The sequence below is a fragment of the Aythya fuligula genome, chromosome 1, assembly GCF_009819795.1.
Source record: "Aythya fuligula isolate bAytFul2 chromosome 1, bAytFul2.pri, whole genome shotgun sequence".
In the NCBI taxonomy this organism is placed as follows: domain Eukaryota; kingdom Metazoa; phylum Chordata; class Aves; order Anseriformes; family Anatidae; genus Aythya; species Aythya fuligula.
Genome location: NC_045559.1, coordinates 183,554,485 through 183,574,368, shown reverse-complemented (window position 1 = coordinate 183,574,368; position 19,884 = coordinate 183,554,485). Strand labels below are relative to the sequence as shown.

General features: G+C 42.1%; 1 protein-coding gene across 8 annotated transcripts in view; it reads right to left on the bottom strand.

Annotated features, from left to right (window-relative positions):
- Positions 1-431: 431 nt before the first annotated feature.
- Positions 432-19,884, bottom strand: part of STARD13 (StAR related lipid transfer domain containing 13) — a 291,823-nt gene continuing 272,370 nt past the window's right edge. For all 8 annotated transcript variants that reach the window (XM_032189232.1, XM_032189250.1, XM_032189259.1 and 5 more), the window contains 8 exons: positions 19,047-19,206; positions 13,660-13,858; positions 10,369-10,576; positions 9,392-9,506; positions 8,394-8,615; positions 6,029-6,246; positions 1,288-1,464; positions 432-907 (listed from right to left, as the gene is read on the bottom strand). In XM_032189232.1, the coding sequence (XP_032045123.1) occupies positions 790-907; positions 1,288-1,464; positions 6,029-6,246; positions 8,394-8,615; positions 9,392-9,506; positions 10,369-10,576; positions 13,660-13,858; positions 19,047-19,206 (1,417 nt within the window). In that variant the 3' untranslated portion in view covers positions 432-789. The remainder of the gene's footprint in view (positions 908-1,287; positions 1,465-6,028; positions 6,247-8,393; positions 8,616-9,391; positions 9,507-10,368; positions 10,577-13,659; positions 13,859-19,046; positions 19,207-19,884) is intronic.

Below are 19,884 nucleotides of genomic sequence, written 5' to 3'. Positions count from 1 at the left end.
GGAAAGTTTTCGATGATATCTTGTGCTAACAGTCACAGGCTTTCTGCAGCTGAATATAAACAGCCTTCAAAATGTCTATCTCAGTTACATTTCCACATATTTTATTTGGTGAAACGGATCCTCTCCTCACTATTTTTAAACATACAACAACCTCTCTCCTCCTTAGCTCTTTTAATTCCTCCTACATCTATTTCTAGGTACCTTCTCGTAGCACACAAACACAAAACAAATTCGAGAACAGATGCTTCTGTTATCACACGGATTATGTCTGGTAGCCCTGTGATAATAGCAAACAGCTTATGTAGCAGTGACACACTAAGAAACAAGTGATGGATTCATTTAAGGTCCAACTGATGCAAGTGATTTCCTCTACAAAGCACTGAGTTATATACAAAATAATTAATTTATACATATACTTATATATAGATATAATATAGATAAATATATACATACTGTACATAATTTATTTACAATTAAAATATGCTTCTCAGAAGCCTTTAAATACCAGAGTTATGTAACACACAAGTAATGGCAATAGTCTGATTTCAAAGTAATAAAGATAAAAGCTCTTTGAGGAAAGATCTACTTCAATAACTGAAATTAATACAGAAGGGATGTGGGAGGTGAAGTCTCCAGAATAAAAGAACTTTCCTATAAAATTCCTTTTTCTCCTTTGTACAGACCCAGGTCTGGTCAGCCTTCTGTAACTTAAATAAGGTCTTTGCTTTCTGTCTTCCTGTTCTCTGGCCATACCCTGATTTACACGTCCACATTTACAGGAACACTTCCTCAGATTTTTGTTTCTGGTCCCTCGGCAATCAGAGGCTGAAATGAGTTTCTGATCCTGGCAACTTCTGCTGCACACAGATGTCCAAAGCCTTTGTTGTACCACTCTGGGGAATGTCCTCTGAAGAAATGGAAAGACACAGTTATTGAGAAATTCAAATACTCACGAACTATGCTCCACAGGAATGGGCTTGCCATGCCCCCTACTCCCTGCTGCCTGTGGTGTTGTTGGGGAATATGAATACTTGTCATTGTAAACATACTCTGCAGTGCTCCTTTGCAGTAATCAAACAACCAGATTTTATTTCTATGATCACATTATAACGACAGTAGATGCTGAACACAGAAATGAGCTTGGTGGACACAAAAGACCACAAGAGGACTCCAAAGCAGCAAAGCTATGTTAACCATGCCCTCTGTTCCCTGCACCTCCCCTCTTTGAGCTGGTGTTTTTTTTGCCCTGCTGAATGGACATCTGCTTTTTGCAGGCAGGATACTTACTTCAGGTCAATCCTGCAGATATGGGTCAGCCTGGCTTTTCCTGAGCCACATGGCTCTATCAAGTACTGAGAGTCCATCACGATGGCTCGCACAGCCCCCATAGGAGGAGCCTCTTCGTGCTCCACAGAGATGGCAACCAGCATGCACATTCCCTTTGGCAAATCTGTCCTCCATGTCCTGCAGCAACACATTCAGGATGAAATTGCTTTAGTAAGTAGGCTTTTGGGCACACAAGCAAGAACCTGAATTAAAGTTACAGTTTGTTTTTCTGCTTGTCCCTGTAAGGCCAAAGAGCCATGTCTCAGAAGACCAATGAGGGACTATTATATAAATATATATAAATATGTATATATAAATACAAGCAGGGGAAAACACAATAGTGGGAGAAGGGACATATTTAAGCTAAAATACAGTGCTGGCACAAGAACATGGTGTAGATTGGGCAAGTCTGAGGTGGGCAATTTTCAGAGATAGGTAGCCATGAAACCCACATGACGTGTACATTTTCCCACAAGGTGGGAAACTGAGCAGTTCTCAGAGGCACGTTAACTGACTTTGCTTATGGAGATGATGCCTGTGATGTCCTAGGTGTCCCTGGAGGAGTTTTGTGTACCAAGTTTGTTAGGATTGTTGCTCAAGACAGGCCACAGACATCTATCAAGCTCAGTTGTTAGATTTCCCTCCTGGAAATGTATTAATTTTAATGCTGGGTACCATAATTTTAATGAGAAATGCTCAGAGGTTAGGATACTTTGGTACAGGAGTAGGCAAATCAACCCCCCAAACGGCCACCTGCTGAGATGACTAAGTGAGGGGTCTTGCAATCAGTGCTATTTACATTGTTTTCCTGAAAGGCGATGTGCACCTGATTCTGCTGCCCGTCACCAAGCTGGGAATCCGAGCCTGATGTGGAACAGCCACTCACTGACATTGCTGCTGGCTCCAGGTGGAGAAATTGTGCTTGTCCTCACAAGGATTTTGTAACCATCATGTGTTAGAGGGCATGCCACAGCCTTTTGCCTTCTGCAGATGGACAGGCAGTCACTCTGCCCATACATCCGACTTGCTAAATGTTAATCCACTCTGATTCCAAACAAATTGAATTACTGCAGGACTGGAAATTCATATGACGTGCAGCACAGCAGTGGCTGGGATACAGCACCACTCCATCAACGTTATTGGCATTTGGGTAGGAAATAGCCCATTTTCCTAAGTTTTGGGAAGGCCACAAAGTGAGCACAAGCCATCCAGCAAAGGCTGAAATGTTGCACTGCACCCATGCAGACTGTCATAGAGCAGCAAATACAGTTTAGCACAGCAGAAATCCTCACTGCTACCAACACTGTCTCCTGAAACTCCTAGGACATGTTTTGAGGACATCCAAATTTAATGATGTGCATTTATTCAATCAATGGCGCTAACGTGCAATACTCTTGGTGATGATAAGTATAAAGGCAGCACATTTTAGCAGGATGTTCTGCTGCTAATATCCACTGATGCACAGCAGCTGAAGAAACTCTCCCGAGGTGGCTGATGACAATTACATGGTTGTCATTTGCCTCTGCACACTCTGAGCAGCACTGGCAAAATATTCTTAACATGGCTAATTTGTTGAACCAGCCAAAGGCTGAAATTTCATGTTAACTTGCTTGGGAATGACAGCGAAGTTGACGCTTCCTTTCCTTAGGTAGACTTTGGTTTGCTATGAAGCAAACATCTGAACCCAAATCCTTGCCAACTACCCCATAGAGAGGGACGGATCACCCAGGCACACCCAAAGGCATCATCCATTTGCTTCCCTCCTCCTCACTGTTACTCCAAAAAGAGACATCTCGTTGGAAAGCTTCTCCTTTCCAATGCCACACAGCAAGAACCAACACATTTTTGCAGGCCCTGAAAAAATGGTATTTTTCTACCCCTCCTTCCAGGATCTGTGCTGAATGCTCTCTTCCATTACAGGAGGAAAGGGGCATTTTCTGGAGCACAGAAGCACATTTTCTTTCACCAACTTTACACAACTACCGAGGAAATTTTACACAGGAAAAAGTACTATAACTGTAAAATTTCATGAACATGTCACTGCATTTGTCAGCCAATTATAGGTAGTTGTTTCCTTATTACCAGTGTGTTTCTTTCCTCAAGCAGTCAGGTTTTGGGCTGGCCTGTTAAGACGTATTTTTATTTTGAGCACTGTCACTTGTTTCATTTTTTTCCTCTACCAGGTTTCTAGCCTCTCTGACAGACTGTACAGATGTTTTTCACAGGTTCAAGAGATCTAGACTTTAATACTTAACATATTTTTCCTGTTCTGCTAGCATTCCCTCCATTTTCTGGTATCTCACATCTTTCTCGTCTGCCTGGGATCTCACAAGATTATATTCTTTTCCCATGCTGTGGGAAGAAATAATAAATTTCCACTGTACTGTATGATGTGCATCATCTTGCCATGGACTGTCTGAGATAGGGATTATGGCACCTTGGGAAGCAGGTAAGCTGCTTTTAAGGACTGATGAAATTTGTTCTTCAGCAGATGCTTTACCATTCTGCATTTTTTATATGAAATTGAGCTGTTATTCAAGAAAATGTAGGAAGAGACTGATTTCAGAGGGTTTTGCATGTGTATGTGCCTTAATAAAAATGATGAGCTATCTTAGGAGGTGCAGCACATGGAGAGACATCTCTAGTGAGATGCTGAGCCACTGCCTGCACTGTGCTTAGCTGCGACCACATTATTTTGGTAACTACATGACACTTAGTTGCACCATTTCTGAAGTAGAAAAAGATGTGAGATTTAAGACGACTTCCTACTCTTGGTTATATGGTTTTACGCTGGTCGCTGTACTTCCCTATAAATATTTTATGGTAATAAAAATGGGTACAACACCTAACACACAGGTGTGCTGTAATGCTTAACTAACACTAAACACCTGAGGAACCTTTAATGAAAAGTGATGTACGTGCAGGGCAGCTGAGAGCTGCTTCAGATCCCAGGTATATGAAACACTGGCCCTGTACTTTTACCCTTATAGTCTCCTCAAGGGAGCCCAGTCTTCTCATTATGACTGCTGAATTAGAAACCAAAGAACTACATTTCTATCTTTTCACAACCACCAGTTTGACTGGGAAGGGGAGAAGGCAGTCCTTTAAAATACACGTATTCATGTCCCCAGAGGTGAATTATAATTTCACTGTGCACATCCCACCAATCATAATGTATCAAATTGACCGCGATATCACCGGCTAACCTTGTTCTAGACATAATGATATAAATCAAAAGAGATAAACAGCAGAAACTGTCAGATCTGCCTGACGGCTCTTTCCAGCCCTTAAAAACCCACCAGGATTCTGTTTTATGATATATATTTCAGTCCTTGGGGGTCATTCTGCCTGGGTTAGTGAAAAGAATGAGGACTTGATGGCAAGATTTTCCTTTAACTGATACGACTGCACAGCAGGTCTTTAAAGAACATAAAACACCATGAAACCTAATAGTGAATTAAGTGGCAAATAAGAGGACAGAATTATGGTCATCAAAACCTCCCTGCCGCTCCCAGACAATCTTCTGGGTGCTGCGCAGAGGGCCAAATTTATCACTTGTACAAATTGATAATATTATTTAAGAAAATTAATTATAAAATTAATGTAGCCCAATATTCTGTAGGAAGGCAGAAGAGATAGAGCAATAGAAAGACTAGTTTTCACATTGTGAAGACTTACAGAATTTTTTAAAAAATCTTCATCTAAGAGTTCCAATAATTCTTCCCTTATTCCAACAATATCTGCATGTCATCATTCTTGAAGAGAATGCTGAAGTTCATAAAAGGGATGTACTATTGAAATTATATTTTATTGGGTTCATCTTTTTCCTTCAATCTTTGTTCCCTCTAATGTAATTCTGACTCACTGGACTATTTCCATTGTCAAAACTGCTTAGTATTTGTCTGGCAAATCATTTCAGTCAAAGAAAGCAGTGACCAAGAATGGGAACGCACAAAATTATCCTGAAATAAGTAACCGTAGGACTGACCCTGCAAGTGAAATATGTCAGCAGCTCCACAATAGCCCCTAGCAAGCAAGGGGCCAGGATTTCAAAGGCAGGATGTACATGAGAGGAATTTTTTTTGTCTGCTCAGTATGTGCACATAGGGGCAGAACTGGGTCTGAATTTGGAATATTGATATATTGTGATACTTTTCTTTGAGAGATCTCAAAGGCTCAGAACACAAATCTACTACCTCCTTCTGTTCATTTCCACACTGTGATTTTTATGGGTTAGCATTTCTTGGTCTACAAAGTCTTCAACCTCAAATCTAAAATAACTTATATAGGGACCATATAAGAAGCTCTACTTAAAAGCATCGCTATCTTCTTCACTGAACATTTGGCTCTTAAACATCAAACACTCTCCAGAGAACAGCAAAAGCAGGGTAAAAAACAATTGGGTTCTGTTTGCACTGTTTTGACAACAAACAAAGCTAAGAGAACAGCAGCTATTATCAGGCATCTGTTCTAAGGAATAAATGATATTTATGGCCTCAGGAGTATGTGCTGCTCAAATTACATCAGAGAAAAGGTCACCATGCACTAGGTGTACAATTTTAATTTCAAATAAATGCTGCTGCCCAGAAGTAGAGTTCTCAACGCACAATTTACAGATGCTAAGGCTGAGGTGAGATAAGAACAGATCTTCCTTGTCCGCAGTGCAGGAAGCAAAGCTACTGGAGAACTGCCCTTAGCTTACCTTAGGACAACAAAATCCCGGACAGGATGAGGAGCCATGCTGTTCAAAACGTACTGGTAAACTTCTGTCTGTTTGTCGAGGCTCTCAACCACCTTCCACTGCAAGAAGTCCTCATCCCAGAGGTGCCGTTCTCTCAGCACTCGGTTCAGGACAACTGACGGGGGGGCCTCCACTTCCACTGACGCCTTCCAAAGCCTCAGGGGGTTCCCATCCCCAACCTGGAGTAAAGCAACAGAGCATAAAACCCCATGATTTATATGTAAATATTCAGCACAGAGTAACGGGACAAAATCTTTATATGGGTATCCTACTTGAGCTTAAGATGAAGCTTAAGAGCATGCAAATTTCCCTGCTAATCATCGCTATTATTGCTATTGCTGATCCTCTTCTGCATGTGAAAACATCTGCACGCTAGTCCCGGATGGAAAACTGAAGTGATAACCATACTTCTGCTCTCACAGCCATGTGTATCTGGACCAGTTCTCATTGTGCCAGCAGAGCTGCTGTACTATCTGTGGTGTGACAGATGCTGTTTCAACCTCAAGCATCCGAAGTGCAATGAATATGTGCGTGTAGGACTGAAAACAGATGAAAGGACAGACTGAAACACTGGTCTGAAACGAAGCCACCACCTTGGGCAGTGGCTGGGACTGAGGGCCAGCCTGCCTGGCTAATTAGTGGAAGAACGGAACTTGAAGGAGAAGAAAACATGTTGATTCACTTCTGTGTCAGAGACACAGATGTTTCCTCCTCAAAATAGCTGCAAGGGATGTATTGGGAAAGCACCTTTCCAAGAAGAAACACACGAACTCTTTGCCAGATCTTACTAGCTCATGGCTCCTGTTACACCTCTACAGCATGCAGTAAGGGGAGTGGAAAGTGCTGGGTTATGTGTAAGATGAGTACCTTAAATTACACACGTACATTTCTGCATAATTTCAGGGTTGTTGTCTTTCAGGCAGCAAACAAATTATCTGGATCTTGCAAGCCCTGCTTTCCTGGCATCTTCACATACGAATTCAAGTGCTTCAGAACCCCCCAGCACCTCTCACAGACACAGGATTGTGTCTCCAGAAACCCAGCTGCCACATATCCTATTTTAAATTATGTTATGTTGTTATAACTCCTCCTCCCAATAGCTGTCATTTCTCCTGTCTTTTTGCCCCAGACCTAGGCTACTCCCAGTCTCCTCTATAGTCTCCCATGTGCTTGACTCCACGCTCATGCCCCATTCACTCCCTCCCCATTCCCACATCCTACTCCCACCTAAGCCCTGCCTCCTCAACCTCCTGCAGTGCCTTCCTGGAGGAGTCATACACAGAAGCTGACTATAAATCAGAATTGTATTTCTTTGTCCTAACAGAGGAATTGCACTTAACAGGGGAAATGATGCCTCCTGTCCCCTTAACACCCAGATCCCACACCCCTTCCAGTGGCTTTCACAGAATCACAGAGCCACAGAAGGGTTGAGGCTGGCAGGGCCCGCTGGAGGCCCCTGGTGCCCCCCCTGCCCAAGCAGGGACACCCAGAGCAGGCTGCCCAGGCCCACGTCCAGGCGGCTTTTGGAGCTCCCCAAGGAGGAGACCCCACAGCCTCTCTGGGCAGCCTGTGCCAGGGCTCCGTCACCCGCCCAGCACAGCAGTGCTGCCTGGTGCTCAGAGGGAGCCTCCTGGGTGCCCGGCTGTGCCCATGGCCTCCTGTCCTGGCACTGGGCACCACTGAGCAGAGTCTGGCTCTGGCCTCTCTGCACCCTCCCTTCAGGGATTAAGGGACATGGAGGAGATCCCCCTGAGCCTCCTCTTCTCCAGGCTGAGCACTCCTGGCCTCTCACTGCCTGCAGGGACCCTGCAGCACCTTCTGTCTGCAGCCGTCTGGCTTTCCCTGCAGGAGTGACCGAGACTGGAGCAGCTTGAGAAATTTCAATAAAGGTTGCAGTTATCAAAAATGCACAGGAAACAAGAACAAGACGATATGCAACCTGAAGAGATTTTTAATACCTTTCTTCTGACTGTGTGCTCTGAACTGCTGGCAAAGAACAGGCAACAGTCAGAAATTGTCTCTTCCAGTCAAAATCTTATCCCAGTAATGTTATATGTTAACTCCCAGCCCTCTCTCCAATTGCATTGTTGGCTGTATCACTTCATCCCTTTTTCTGAGACCTTAGATCGTTTTGTGTGCCTCGTCCTGGTATCTCCCACTTGGATCACTATTACATTACACTTTAATGGGTTTTAGTGGTCTTTTAAAAAATCAGCTGCGTCAGCAGACAGAAGGTTTAAGTCATGCAACAAGCCGGTGGGTCACACAGGTAGGGTGTATTTCACTTTTGTTTGTTTACTGCCTCTTCTGTGTCTCCACAAATTACCTTTTTGTAGGCGAGTTCTGTGTTCTCCATACTGGAACAAGTGACCCATCCTTTGAATTTCTCTTTTGCTTCTTTCTGGAGATTCTGCATGAGACTTTCAAGGTACGTCTGGTAGCTCCCTCCTTCCTCATCTACTTGTTTCCCAAGTTCATCCAGGGTGGGAGAATGCACTTCTGCATCAATGTAGGAGTTTCGGGACTGGGTTACCATCTCGTGTGGGACCTGCGCCACGAAAGTGGGAAAAAGCACACAGGGAAAAACTCCTGCTGAGAACTTTTCCTTAAAGCAGTGCTTTCTAGGCTGATGGACCACTTAGCATCCAATTGCAACAAGCCGACAATCAGGGAAATGGTTACCTATTTCTGCCTTTTCTTATTACACAAGCTGAGAAATCAAGGCAATATAATGGAACAGTCAATGGGGCAGAATAGCACTACTCAGGCAGAACCACATTAGACTGATCAACTCTATGTCAATACAACTGCATCACTCCCCTAGAAATGCTGCTTTGTGCTCTTGGGGAAGGGAGTTATAAGCATTACCTCTCCTATACCTGCAGTGAAAGTAGCTCAAGGAATGGCTGCATCTCCCTGCGTGATTTTAACTTTATTGCATAACACACAAAAAAATGTATCAGCTATTCTTCTTGAGATGGATTAGTCTTAATTGAGGCACTACAAGCTTTATAATAAAATGAAATGTTAAAACAGCAGATTTTGATTTTAATTAAACTAAAATTTCCTAATCCTGTAATTTGGGTTGAAAACTGTCACAGATAATTATTCTGCATTTTTAATAGTTGCACCTTCAACTGCTAGTAGGGAACAGTCATAAAGAAATGAGATAAATAAATTTTAGATGGAGCAGGTTTACAAATAAGTGAAGCACCATCAATCTCCGTGCTAATAGCAGATAGAAAATGTAAGCATGAACATAAATACTTCAAAGGGTACTGCATTATGTGTCCATGAATAATGCTGTTTGAGTCTCTCACTCACCTCAAAAAGTTTGTTGCATTCCATTATCATGTGAGCAAGTCCCTGAGTAGCTGCCAGGTTTTCACTGAGGTCCTTCTGATCTGGCTTCCCTGTTGCATATTTTTTCTGTATTACTCTGTAATTGAATTCAGTGTCTCAGGTAAAAAGAGCTGAATCTTTTTAATACAAAAGCAAACATAGCTGCAGGATGTTCTTAACACCAGAGTGAAATGTCTATCTTTAACTTGTGTTTATCACAAAGATTGTTCAGACCATTGGGCCTTTTTTAAAAGAGAAATGTTTATCTAAAATATTACTGCAGCAAAGGTAAAAGCCGGAAAAAATCTCAGAAGGGACATCAAGCTGGGGCCGCTTATGTTTAGTGGGGCCTATGCCCTGCTTAAGCTACACTCATCATGTTACACATCACCTTAACACGGCCTGAAATAAACTCAGTGATACAAGTGGGATCAGGATTTCCTGTTCTACAGTCCCACACTTGTCCTGCCTGTGCCTGGTGTCCCCTTAACAAGCGTCGCGCTTCATTTCTGCAAACACCCACTGGCTCTATCAAGGATACGGCTTTACACCTTGTACCATTCACTGAAAAAGGACATGTGAAAACTGTGCAAAACATGGTCAGTCCTTGACTTCAACTGGAGCAAAATCGGCCCCTTTTCCTTCTCAGAAGCCAACATTACTTATGCAAAACTCACTAGTGTGTCATTGAAATTTTGCATTAAAAGCCGGCACTTGCATATTCACACTGCACAGACAGAAACACCCTGCTGGGCTTGCGAAAACACCTTCTGTGCATATGCAAGTGTGCTGCTGGCTCTGCAGTATCGGCTTTTTCCTCTTGCTGAAGCCATGCCCTGCGTATCGTGTCGTGGAAAGCAGACACTTGGGAAAATGTTACCCTGTAGGCCTTTAGAAACACTGAAAGCATCCTCTTGTGTTAAGAACGTGCCTATTTATAGTGCTAAGAAGAAACTTACCTTGGAGAGCTTTCCTTCTTCACTATGTTGAGATGGAAGAGGGAAGGGGCCAGACAAACAGCTATGTTCATAGGAGTCATCTGATTCTCCTCCACAGAGGTGACATCGCTCAGGAAGCACAGCAGGGTCTGCAAAACCTCCCGGTTCTCGTCTGACATCAGCATGATGGCCGCCTGCACCGCCTGCAGCCTCTGCTCCTTGGGGACGTCTGTGGAAAAGCAACAACATTCAGCAGGGTTAATTGCAGGATCAAATACGGAGCCTGGAAGACAACCAGTTAATTGTGTTGACTCTATCTAACACCGAGATTACTGTGTTAACTCTATCCTGTTAACAAGAATTCACACTTTGGGAATGGCTTTCTGAAGGGGCAGATGACAGGGGATGAAGGGGCGAAGACCAGCTGGCTGAAGGCTGTGATGTCTGCTCTTCCATCACACACAGCTTGCCTAGCCAGCTGATGGCATTCCTCTGTTTGTTTCAAAAGGTGTTTCACAAGAAAAGTCTGAACTTCATTTAAAATTTGTGAAAGGAGCACCTACTCATATCTTTAATTGTTACTTTTCCGGTTTATTTTGTCCCTTGGGAAGACAGTTCACAAGTCTTAGAGAAGCTTCAGGAAAATACTTATGCTTGTGCCCTAAGCTGTAAGACACTTTCGTGAAAGCAGTAATGGATATGCTTAAATAGCATCTCAGACAGATTCATGTCTAAAACTACCATACGTTTTCTCGGTTTGGATTTGGAGCCCTCCTCTGGGTATTACATACACTCAATATAATAAAGAGAAGAACAACAAAAGCAGAATTACAGTACAGGGAACAGCCAGCTTTTAAGCTCTGCCTGTTAGCCTTGCACAAGCACTTTATTTTAAAAGCTTTTAAACGTGAGTGACAAAATGAACACAGTGCAATGTTTTTGATTTTCAAGAAGTGGCAAGGCCAGGTCTTTCTGAGAAGTCAGAGGAGCCTTTGCTAAATCTACGGAACTTGTCTTCATCCCACATACCCTCCTGGTACTCATCCATCTGTCCTGCTGTGCTGGCAGGTCTCATACATAGAGAAGACTGGCCAACCTTTCAAGCCACAGGTTTGTAAACAATAGGCAGTGGAGGGTTTTAGGAAAATGGAGAAAGTTTCATCAGTGCTAAGCCACATAGACTACAACACTAATCTTCTCATCCCCACTCCTCTGTTTTACAGGAAATCAAACCATTTGGGGTATATGAAAAAAGTCCTGGATATCTGAAAAAGATGTTCACTAACTCCCAGAAAATCAGAAATCCCTTGCCAACAAACTAAGAGAGGAAAAAATCCATTCTAACCTCACATTAATATTTTGTTAAACAGGATGAATGGGAAGAAAAAGTCCCAGCTACAGACTTATTTAATTGCAGACATTATGAAATACAATTGGTATCCCAGTAATTTTCAACATTCTTCTGTCAGTACCATCTAAAACAGAAAAACATATTTGTTGTTGTCCAAGTGGAAACAAACACTGCTACTTGTTTTTAATCCAAACATTGTTCTCCAGTGTCTACAAAAGCCACTTTTTCCTTTTCCCACCTTGTTCTAAACAGACCCATGATCAAATATTTCCGAATATCCTTTTAAGCACTTGTGCAGTTCAAGAATATCTTTCCTAGCCTTTCTTTTCACTCCCACTAGTGTAAAAAGACTTCTTCAGACTTCCCACTGCAACTCCACAGAGGGTCACAGAGTCAGTCCAGGCGCCTTTTTCCAGCATTTTTTGTTGGCTGGTAGCAATGTTGCACTCTTGGCCATTGTGAATCCTAATGGCAGGCTCTGGACTTGGAAATGGGGATTCCTACGGACCCAGTAACACTGATGGCATCGAGATCTGCCGTATTTCTGCATCACTCTTATGCCAAGATAGGACTCTTCCAATTTTTATCACACAGTAGTTTAAAGGTGGTTTGTTTCCAAGGACATGTAGAACATGTCCTTCTAGCTGATAATCTTCTCCTTGGCCACTTCACTGATGGAAACGATTGTGATTGCCATTTTGTGAGCACCAAGGTTTTCTGTTGCTTGTCTGAAAAAGCTCACTGATGTATGTGCAGGCAGACATGTCCTGCAACCTGTGAGCAGGAAAGAAGAGGGCAAAATGATGCTCCAAGACTGGACACCAACTATTTCAGGTCACGTGTGTCCCACAACATTCCATATGACAAAATCCACTGAATCTATTTGCAGTGCTCTCTCACACATGCAGGATCTCAGCACGTCTCTATCAGCTTAAAGACACCATGGTGTTAAATTAATTAGTGACTATGCACCACAGACAGCTCTAACAGTAGAGGGAAGCACAAAAGTAACTTAGATACTTTAGCTTGGGGCAATACAGTGTTTAAAATGTCTTTCTATTGTTACAGCAGCTGAAACATCTGCAAGTGAAAAGAGTAGACATCTCTTTAGCACTTCAAATTATTTGGCTTAGGTTGGCTGCATAGGCCTGTTTGTATCTCCCAGAGTAATGACTGATAGGCCTTCATAATGGACATTCTCAGGAAATCTCTAATTCCTTTGGCTTTTCAGTGTTTTCTTCATTGTTTACTTCTCAGTTTGGACAAGAGATACACAGTCGTTTCCTGATTAACATGGATTCTCACCATTCTGATGTGTTTGAGTCTCAGGTTTTGCTGAAGACTGCTTATGCTGAGATGAAAAGAAGAAATCCTTGGCTTTTTGCTTTCTCTATGATATCTTTACATAAAAGCTGAGGATGTAAATGAAGGTAGCTTGTTGCTTCCATGTACATTTTATTGACTATAATTAAAAGGCAAATAATCAAGTCACAGCAATGAAGAGGACTGCACAGCTGCATGTTCTCATGGTCAAGTACCTTTTCTTGTTGGAAAGACTCACTTGTATTTAGAGGTCTACATGAAATGGGCTCACAATTTAAAGAAGTGTGACAAAAATGGGAGTCTATTCACACTTCTTATATCTATGGCCTGTCTGTCCTTTTGGCATCTTTCTGATTGTAAGGTTGATATTTTCAAAGCTTCTTAAGATTTGAACACTGTCTTTGCATTAAAGTTCCTAGTATTTTAATGCTGAAGCCTGTAGGCAGTTCTGAAAATCTCTCAGCTATAGATGTGGAGCACAGAGAGGTTCTTTTATACATCTTGGAGGTGATCAGGAAGAACCTCACTCAGTGTTAACACATCAAAATTTTTTAAAATTTATGATTATATAATTTATAATATTATGTAATTTATAATAACTTTGAGTTGTTTATAGGAATAAAAGTACTGCAACTCACATTGGTAGATGTGTAGAAAAGTCTCTCCCAGTTTACTTGTGAGGAGAGGTTCTGGCAAGTCCCGGAAAAATTGCTTTACCATGTCTGCCACATCATATGCTGACTGGTCTTCATAGCTGACATTTTCTGGGGAGCTCTCATTCATTTGACGCAGGGCCTGGATTCGGGACTTCACTCCAGATTTTCGAAACAGACCCACCTAGAAAGGTGCCATGTGGATTTGAGTAAAAATACAATGTTACTTACAATATATATATGAAAAAAAAAACAAAAACACGTTTTACAGGAGGTTTTGATTATGACCAAAGCTATGTTTGCTTATTTTACTTCTAGGCAAGGGCAAGAGGAACTCATGCAAATGTCACAGCCGTGACTTGCCTACAGTCTTGTATACAACTGATGGTGGGGCAGTAAGAGTTAATCACGCTGCAACTCTTCATCAGATGGTAGACGGAGAGTTCAGAGTGCATGTGGTTACTATGCTGCTGCTTGAACAGTATAAGCAAGATGCTTAGTTGATATAAATCAGTGTGGCTTGCTTGGCTTCGGTGACTGTCTGCTGATTTACTCCAGCTGAGAATCTGGTTCCTCATGTTTATTTGGGTATATATTTTGAAGACTAACAAGAAAACATTATGCTCGACTAAGTAATAAATGCTGTGGCAAAAGATTAGTACGTCCTGGTAGAGCTTTCAAATCAAGACCAAATCTATTTTTTCCCCTTCCTGCTCCCTGCTTCCCTCAGATTCCACTGTAAACCCCAGTTTAAAAGCAGAGGCCGCAGAGGGATTATTTGTGCAGTGTCACTAAGATACTTTTTTATCTTGTTTGCTTTCAATTCTAGAGGAAGTGGTAATTCTTAAAATGAGGCCTGTGAGTGTCTTCACAGCAGTGCTGCCCTGCCACAGAAGTTCTCACAAATGGAATTCCCCTGGGGTGAATTCCTGAGCCTCAACCACATTATCTATTCCCAAGTGAGTTTCCAGGCTTTCATTTGGGAAATGTTAGCACTGTTTGCCCACAGTTTTGCAGGGGAAAAGGTGAACTGTTGAGAAAGATCTATAAAAAGGCACATTTCAGTGTCCACTGTCTTGCTCTTCAGCCTTCTGCACACCAAGAAAAAAGTGTAAAGGCAGTGAAATGTGCCCTTCATCCTGAGCTGCCTCTCTAGAACATTTCAATTGTAAGATATTTAGGACTTTTGTTAACTCGTCCATTAGTAACAGAGATAACATGAATAGCATACTATGCAGCTCTGGGAGGGGATGTATTTGTCTATACGGAGATGAGCTCCTATGCCAGACTGCAAGCAGTGGCAGTGAGCTGCTTCTCTTCTATGACTTGTTATTATTCATATTTAGGAATTACAGAAGTGGAACTTGCCCTTTGTACATGCTGGCATATTGTATTTCTCTTCACAGGTGAAGCTCTCCTTAGTTTTGACAAAAGAATACAAGAAATACAAGAAAGAGCATCTGTCTCTTTTCATTCGTCCCTTTCCCTTCTTCCTTTCAAATCCCTTTTCCTTTTAGAAATGTGTGCTGAAGACACAGAAGGACACATGCTAATTCTATTCAAATAATACAGTTTTGGTATGTGGTAGATAAATGGTGAGAGCAAAAGCTCAGTTCACTGATTTTGATGGAAAGAGTCCTTGCTGGTATAAAGAATCTTTTAAAAACTTCCAGCTAAGTCTGATGTGAGAGGTCAGACATCAGATCTCACCAGCACAATCTCCTGCTCTCCTACTGCACATCGTTTTGCTACTCTCAATCTGTTTTATTTAATGATATTTATCTGAACTCTTTTTTTGTTTGTTTGTTTGTTTTTTGGGGGGGTGTGTACACAATTAATTGAAAGAGGACAGTTTTTTGCTTGATAGAAAGAGATGTTTTAGCTCTGTTCTCCGATACTACAGATTCATTCTCTAAATAAAATGGGACTATAAATTCAGTGATTTTTCAGAGATTAGTTTGGCCCATCTCTTTATTATCCTCATGCTATGTATCATCTACCCTGCAAGCAGCCCTATGATGCATAGCAGAAATAAAGATGCAGTTGACAAAGGCAAAGCAGTTTCTATTTCAGAAGCTGAAACTGAATAACGTATTCCACAAATAAAGGTGATGCTCCTCACATGTCAGACATTTCAGTGTCAGGACCCAGGCTTTATAATGATGTAAAGCAACCTCAACTTTACTAAGTGCAGAAGCTCTGATGCCTCTTCTGGACTCAAGACTGCCTTCTGCTACGCACAGAATGGACATTAATGCTGGGAAGACTGGATGCTGCTTAGACCTCTGGCCAGGCATTAGGAGACTGAATTAAATGGGAACAAAGGAAGTGACTGTAAAGCAGAGAAGCTGAATTGCCTGGAGCTTTTTGGCCTAGAAAGGTTTTTGGTGGAAAGATATTTTAAATTATCCTGATCTGTACTTTTCCTTCTTCACTTTCTATTCAGTATTTTCCCAATTCCACCCTGAGCTGAAACTCAGGCTGAGCTGAAATGACCCTTCACGTAGCTCTGATGATTCTCAGCAACTAAGCCCTCTTTCTTGGCACAGATACTTGTTTGAGACTGCCCACGGACACTCCTCTTGACTGTCTCAAATCTCTTATGAGCTTTTTTCCTTCTCTTTGGTTTTACTCTCCCTTCCCCATTTACTCCTCCTCTCCTTACTCTTTCTTCCTATTGCTCTGCTACTTTTTTGACTAGTCCATCTTTATCTCCCCATTTCCTTTCCTCATACTCAGGCATTTTTCTCCTCCTCCATCTCCATCACATCACTGATTCCAGGCTTGCAGCATAACTTTTCTTCTTACTTTGAGCTTACTTTGAGCTTACTTTCTTACTTCTTTGAGCTGGGTTTCCCAGCTCAAACCCATATTACCCCATTGATTACCAGGAATGTTAGCTACAAAATATATATTTTTTTCTAATTGTCTCTAATATGTCTCTACTTCCAACCCCTATAAGTACACTTTCAACAAGTTATTCCTCCTACCCCTTGATTCCCACGCTACAGTTAGTACAACTCATCTCACCTCACTTTCAACACCCAAGGAATTAGCTGTCAAGGTCTGACCGCTACAAGGTCTCTGTACAGTCAACAGAGAGAAATGGTAAGAAGGGCCTATGTCTTTCCCGTGGCTGTAAAAGGGAACAGCTGTGATTCACAGCTGCTAGACATTTAATTTTCAGACTTCCATTTTGGGGAACACGACTGTCACCCAACATCACATGGCACATACAGAACAATTGAGTGATCAGAAGCAGCCAGCATGTGTTTATAAAAGGCAGGTCCTGCCTGACTAACCTGATCTTCTGTGACAAGATGATCTGCCTAGTAGATGGAGGAAGGCCATGGATGTTGTTTACGTCAACTTTAGAAAAGTGTTTTATGACATTTCCCACACTATTCTCCTGGAGAAATTGGCTGCTCATGGCTTGGACAGAAGTACAGTTTGCTGGGGAAGGCCTGGCTCAGAGTCATGGTGAATGGAGTTTGATCCAGCTGGTGGCCAGTCACTAGTGGTATTCCTCAGGGTTTGGTATTGAGACCAGTTTTGCTTAACAGTTTTATCAAAAATCTGGAACACAGAATTGAGTGCATCCTTAGTAGGTGCAGACAATACCAAGTGAGGTGGGACTGTTGATCTGCTTGAGGGTAGGGAGGCTCTGCAGAGAGATCTGGATAGGCTGGACTGATGGGCCAAGTCCAATTGCAAGATGTTCAACAAGGCCAACTGCCAGGATCTGTGCTTGGGTCAAAACAACCCTGTGCAGAAGTGTAGGCCTGGGGAAGATTTGCTGGGAAGTTGTCTGGTAGAAAAGGACTTGGGAGTGCTGGTTGGTAGCTGTCTGAACATGAGCCATCAGTGTGCCCAGCTGGCCAAGTGGCATACAGGACTGCATCAGAACTAGCATGGCCAGCAGGACTAGGGAAGTGATTGTCCACAGTATATGGCACTGATGAGAGTGCACCCTGAATACTGAGTTCAGTCTTGGATTCATCATTACAAGAACAATAGTGACTTGCTTGTGCAGGGAAAAGCAATGAAGCTGGTGAAGGGACTAGAAAAGACTTATGAGGAGCAGCAGAGGGAACGGGGGTTGTTTAGTCTGCAGAAGAGGAAACTGAGGGGAGACCTCATTGCTCTCTACAGTTACCTGCCAGGAGGTTGCAGTGAGGAAGGTGTTGATCTCTTCTCAAGTGCCAAGTGATAGGATGTGAGCAAATGGCCTCAAGTTGCACAAAGGGAGGTTTATAGGAAGAGGGAGGTATATAGGAAGAGTTTATTCATGGAGAGGGTAGTCAAGCATTGGAATGGTCCGCCCAGAGAAATGGTGAAGTCCTTGTTCTTGGAGTTATTTAAGAGATGTGTGGAGGTGGCAGTAAGGAACATGGTTTAGTGATGGGACTAAGTAGGTAGATTGATGGTTGGACTTGATTATGTTGAAGGTCTTTCAATAGCCTGAATAGCAACCAGAATATGGATCAGAAATTGAAAGATTCAGAACTGACCACTTAAACCCTTTCTGTGTGCTCAGAGCTGCGAAAGCAACAAAGCCTGCTGAATAAAATGCTGCTTCCCCTTTTCAAACTTACAACTACCTAAAAGCATTTATGGAAGCAGTTATATGCCACGATGTTAATAATAATAGAGAAATGAACCCAGTGAGCCAGGGGGTTCTTCCAGTCCTTTGTTCAGCATGCTTAGGGGAAGAAAGTAAAAAATATGACAGCCCTGCTCATAATCAAAGGGAATGAAAACACCTGAAATGCTTGGAGTATGCGGGTTCCCCAACTGGCTTGTTGCAGCTAGGAACGCTATAAAAGGAAATGTACTGTAATGGCTTTGGCATTGAACCCCTGCTGACCCAACTCTATCTGGATACATCTGACTTTGTCAACAGAATACTTGGAATATTTTGCTGAGTTTGCTCTCTGTTCTTGGACTTTTGTTTCTTTGCTAAGTAAATACAACTTTTTGTACCATATCTTGTGAAATGGTGACTGCATTTAACTCTTAGTGGCAATGGTTAAACATAAGCTTACAGGTAGAAGCTGGGAATCCTGAATTCTTCTCAGGACTGACTCAACAGACAGGAAGATCCCACACCATTCCTTGAAGTAGGCTGTTATGTATGAATCAGCAAGACTGTTATGTCTATAAGAATTCAACTAATTAGCTCAATACAAATCTTCAAATGACAAACAATCAGTATTGGCATCAGGTATCAAATCACTGGAGGAAATCTGGGCCCAACATGAGATAAAAGACCCTTCAAACAATTCAGGTGTTAAGTACAAGAAGGTCCACCATTGTTTGTTTAGTGTGTCTTTACAGAAAAATCAACCATGTCCCTGGAGTAAAGTTCATACCTGATCTAAACAGTTGCTCCGTAAGTAACGTAGTGCTTGCTGTATGCTCTGGGGAAGCGGCTGTCCTGTTCTCTGGACATGAACTATCAGGGGCACACCAAAGACATTCTTGTCCTTGTAGTCAGGTACTTTCATTCGCTTCATGAACTTTGGCACAGACCTGAAAATTAATATGAACAGAGTACATGAAAATATCAGAGTATTTACAGAACCTTTTTGAGTAACACCGTGAGCAGAAACTGGTAACTGGGACCATCTCCTATTCAATAAAGATAGTCAAATAATGTTTAATGGGCAATACACGGACACTTTACAGTCTGTGTAACTGATGAATTTCTTGATAACTTTTACAGGTAGATGGCCTCTGTCTCTAAGATATACCATGACAATCTGCTCTAAGAAAAAACATTTACTGTGCCGTTGTCATTCAGCTGAAGACAACACAGTTTAAACCATGGACTCATTATAAAAGGACTCCTTTATTAAGGATTCAAAGGAATTGCACAGCAAAGCATACTGGAGAGAATATCTGAAAGAAAAGGAAGTTCAGTCCTCTAACACGTAGAATGATTTTTTATACCATCAGTTATGTAATTTAGCATTTCTATTGCCTAACAATTTACAGTAATGAATGATGGTGAGAAATCCCTATGTGCCAGATGCATCCCTGGTGTCATGCAGTCGATTCTAGTCAAGTTACTTAAGTGAAGCTGTTAAGCTTGCTTTCTTCTCTAAATGATGGTGAAAATGGGAAGAAACTGGATTCCCTCTGTGGGAGTCATGACTACAGTGGAATTCAAAACAACAGAGGATGAATATGACCTGAATATGACAAAGA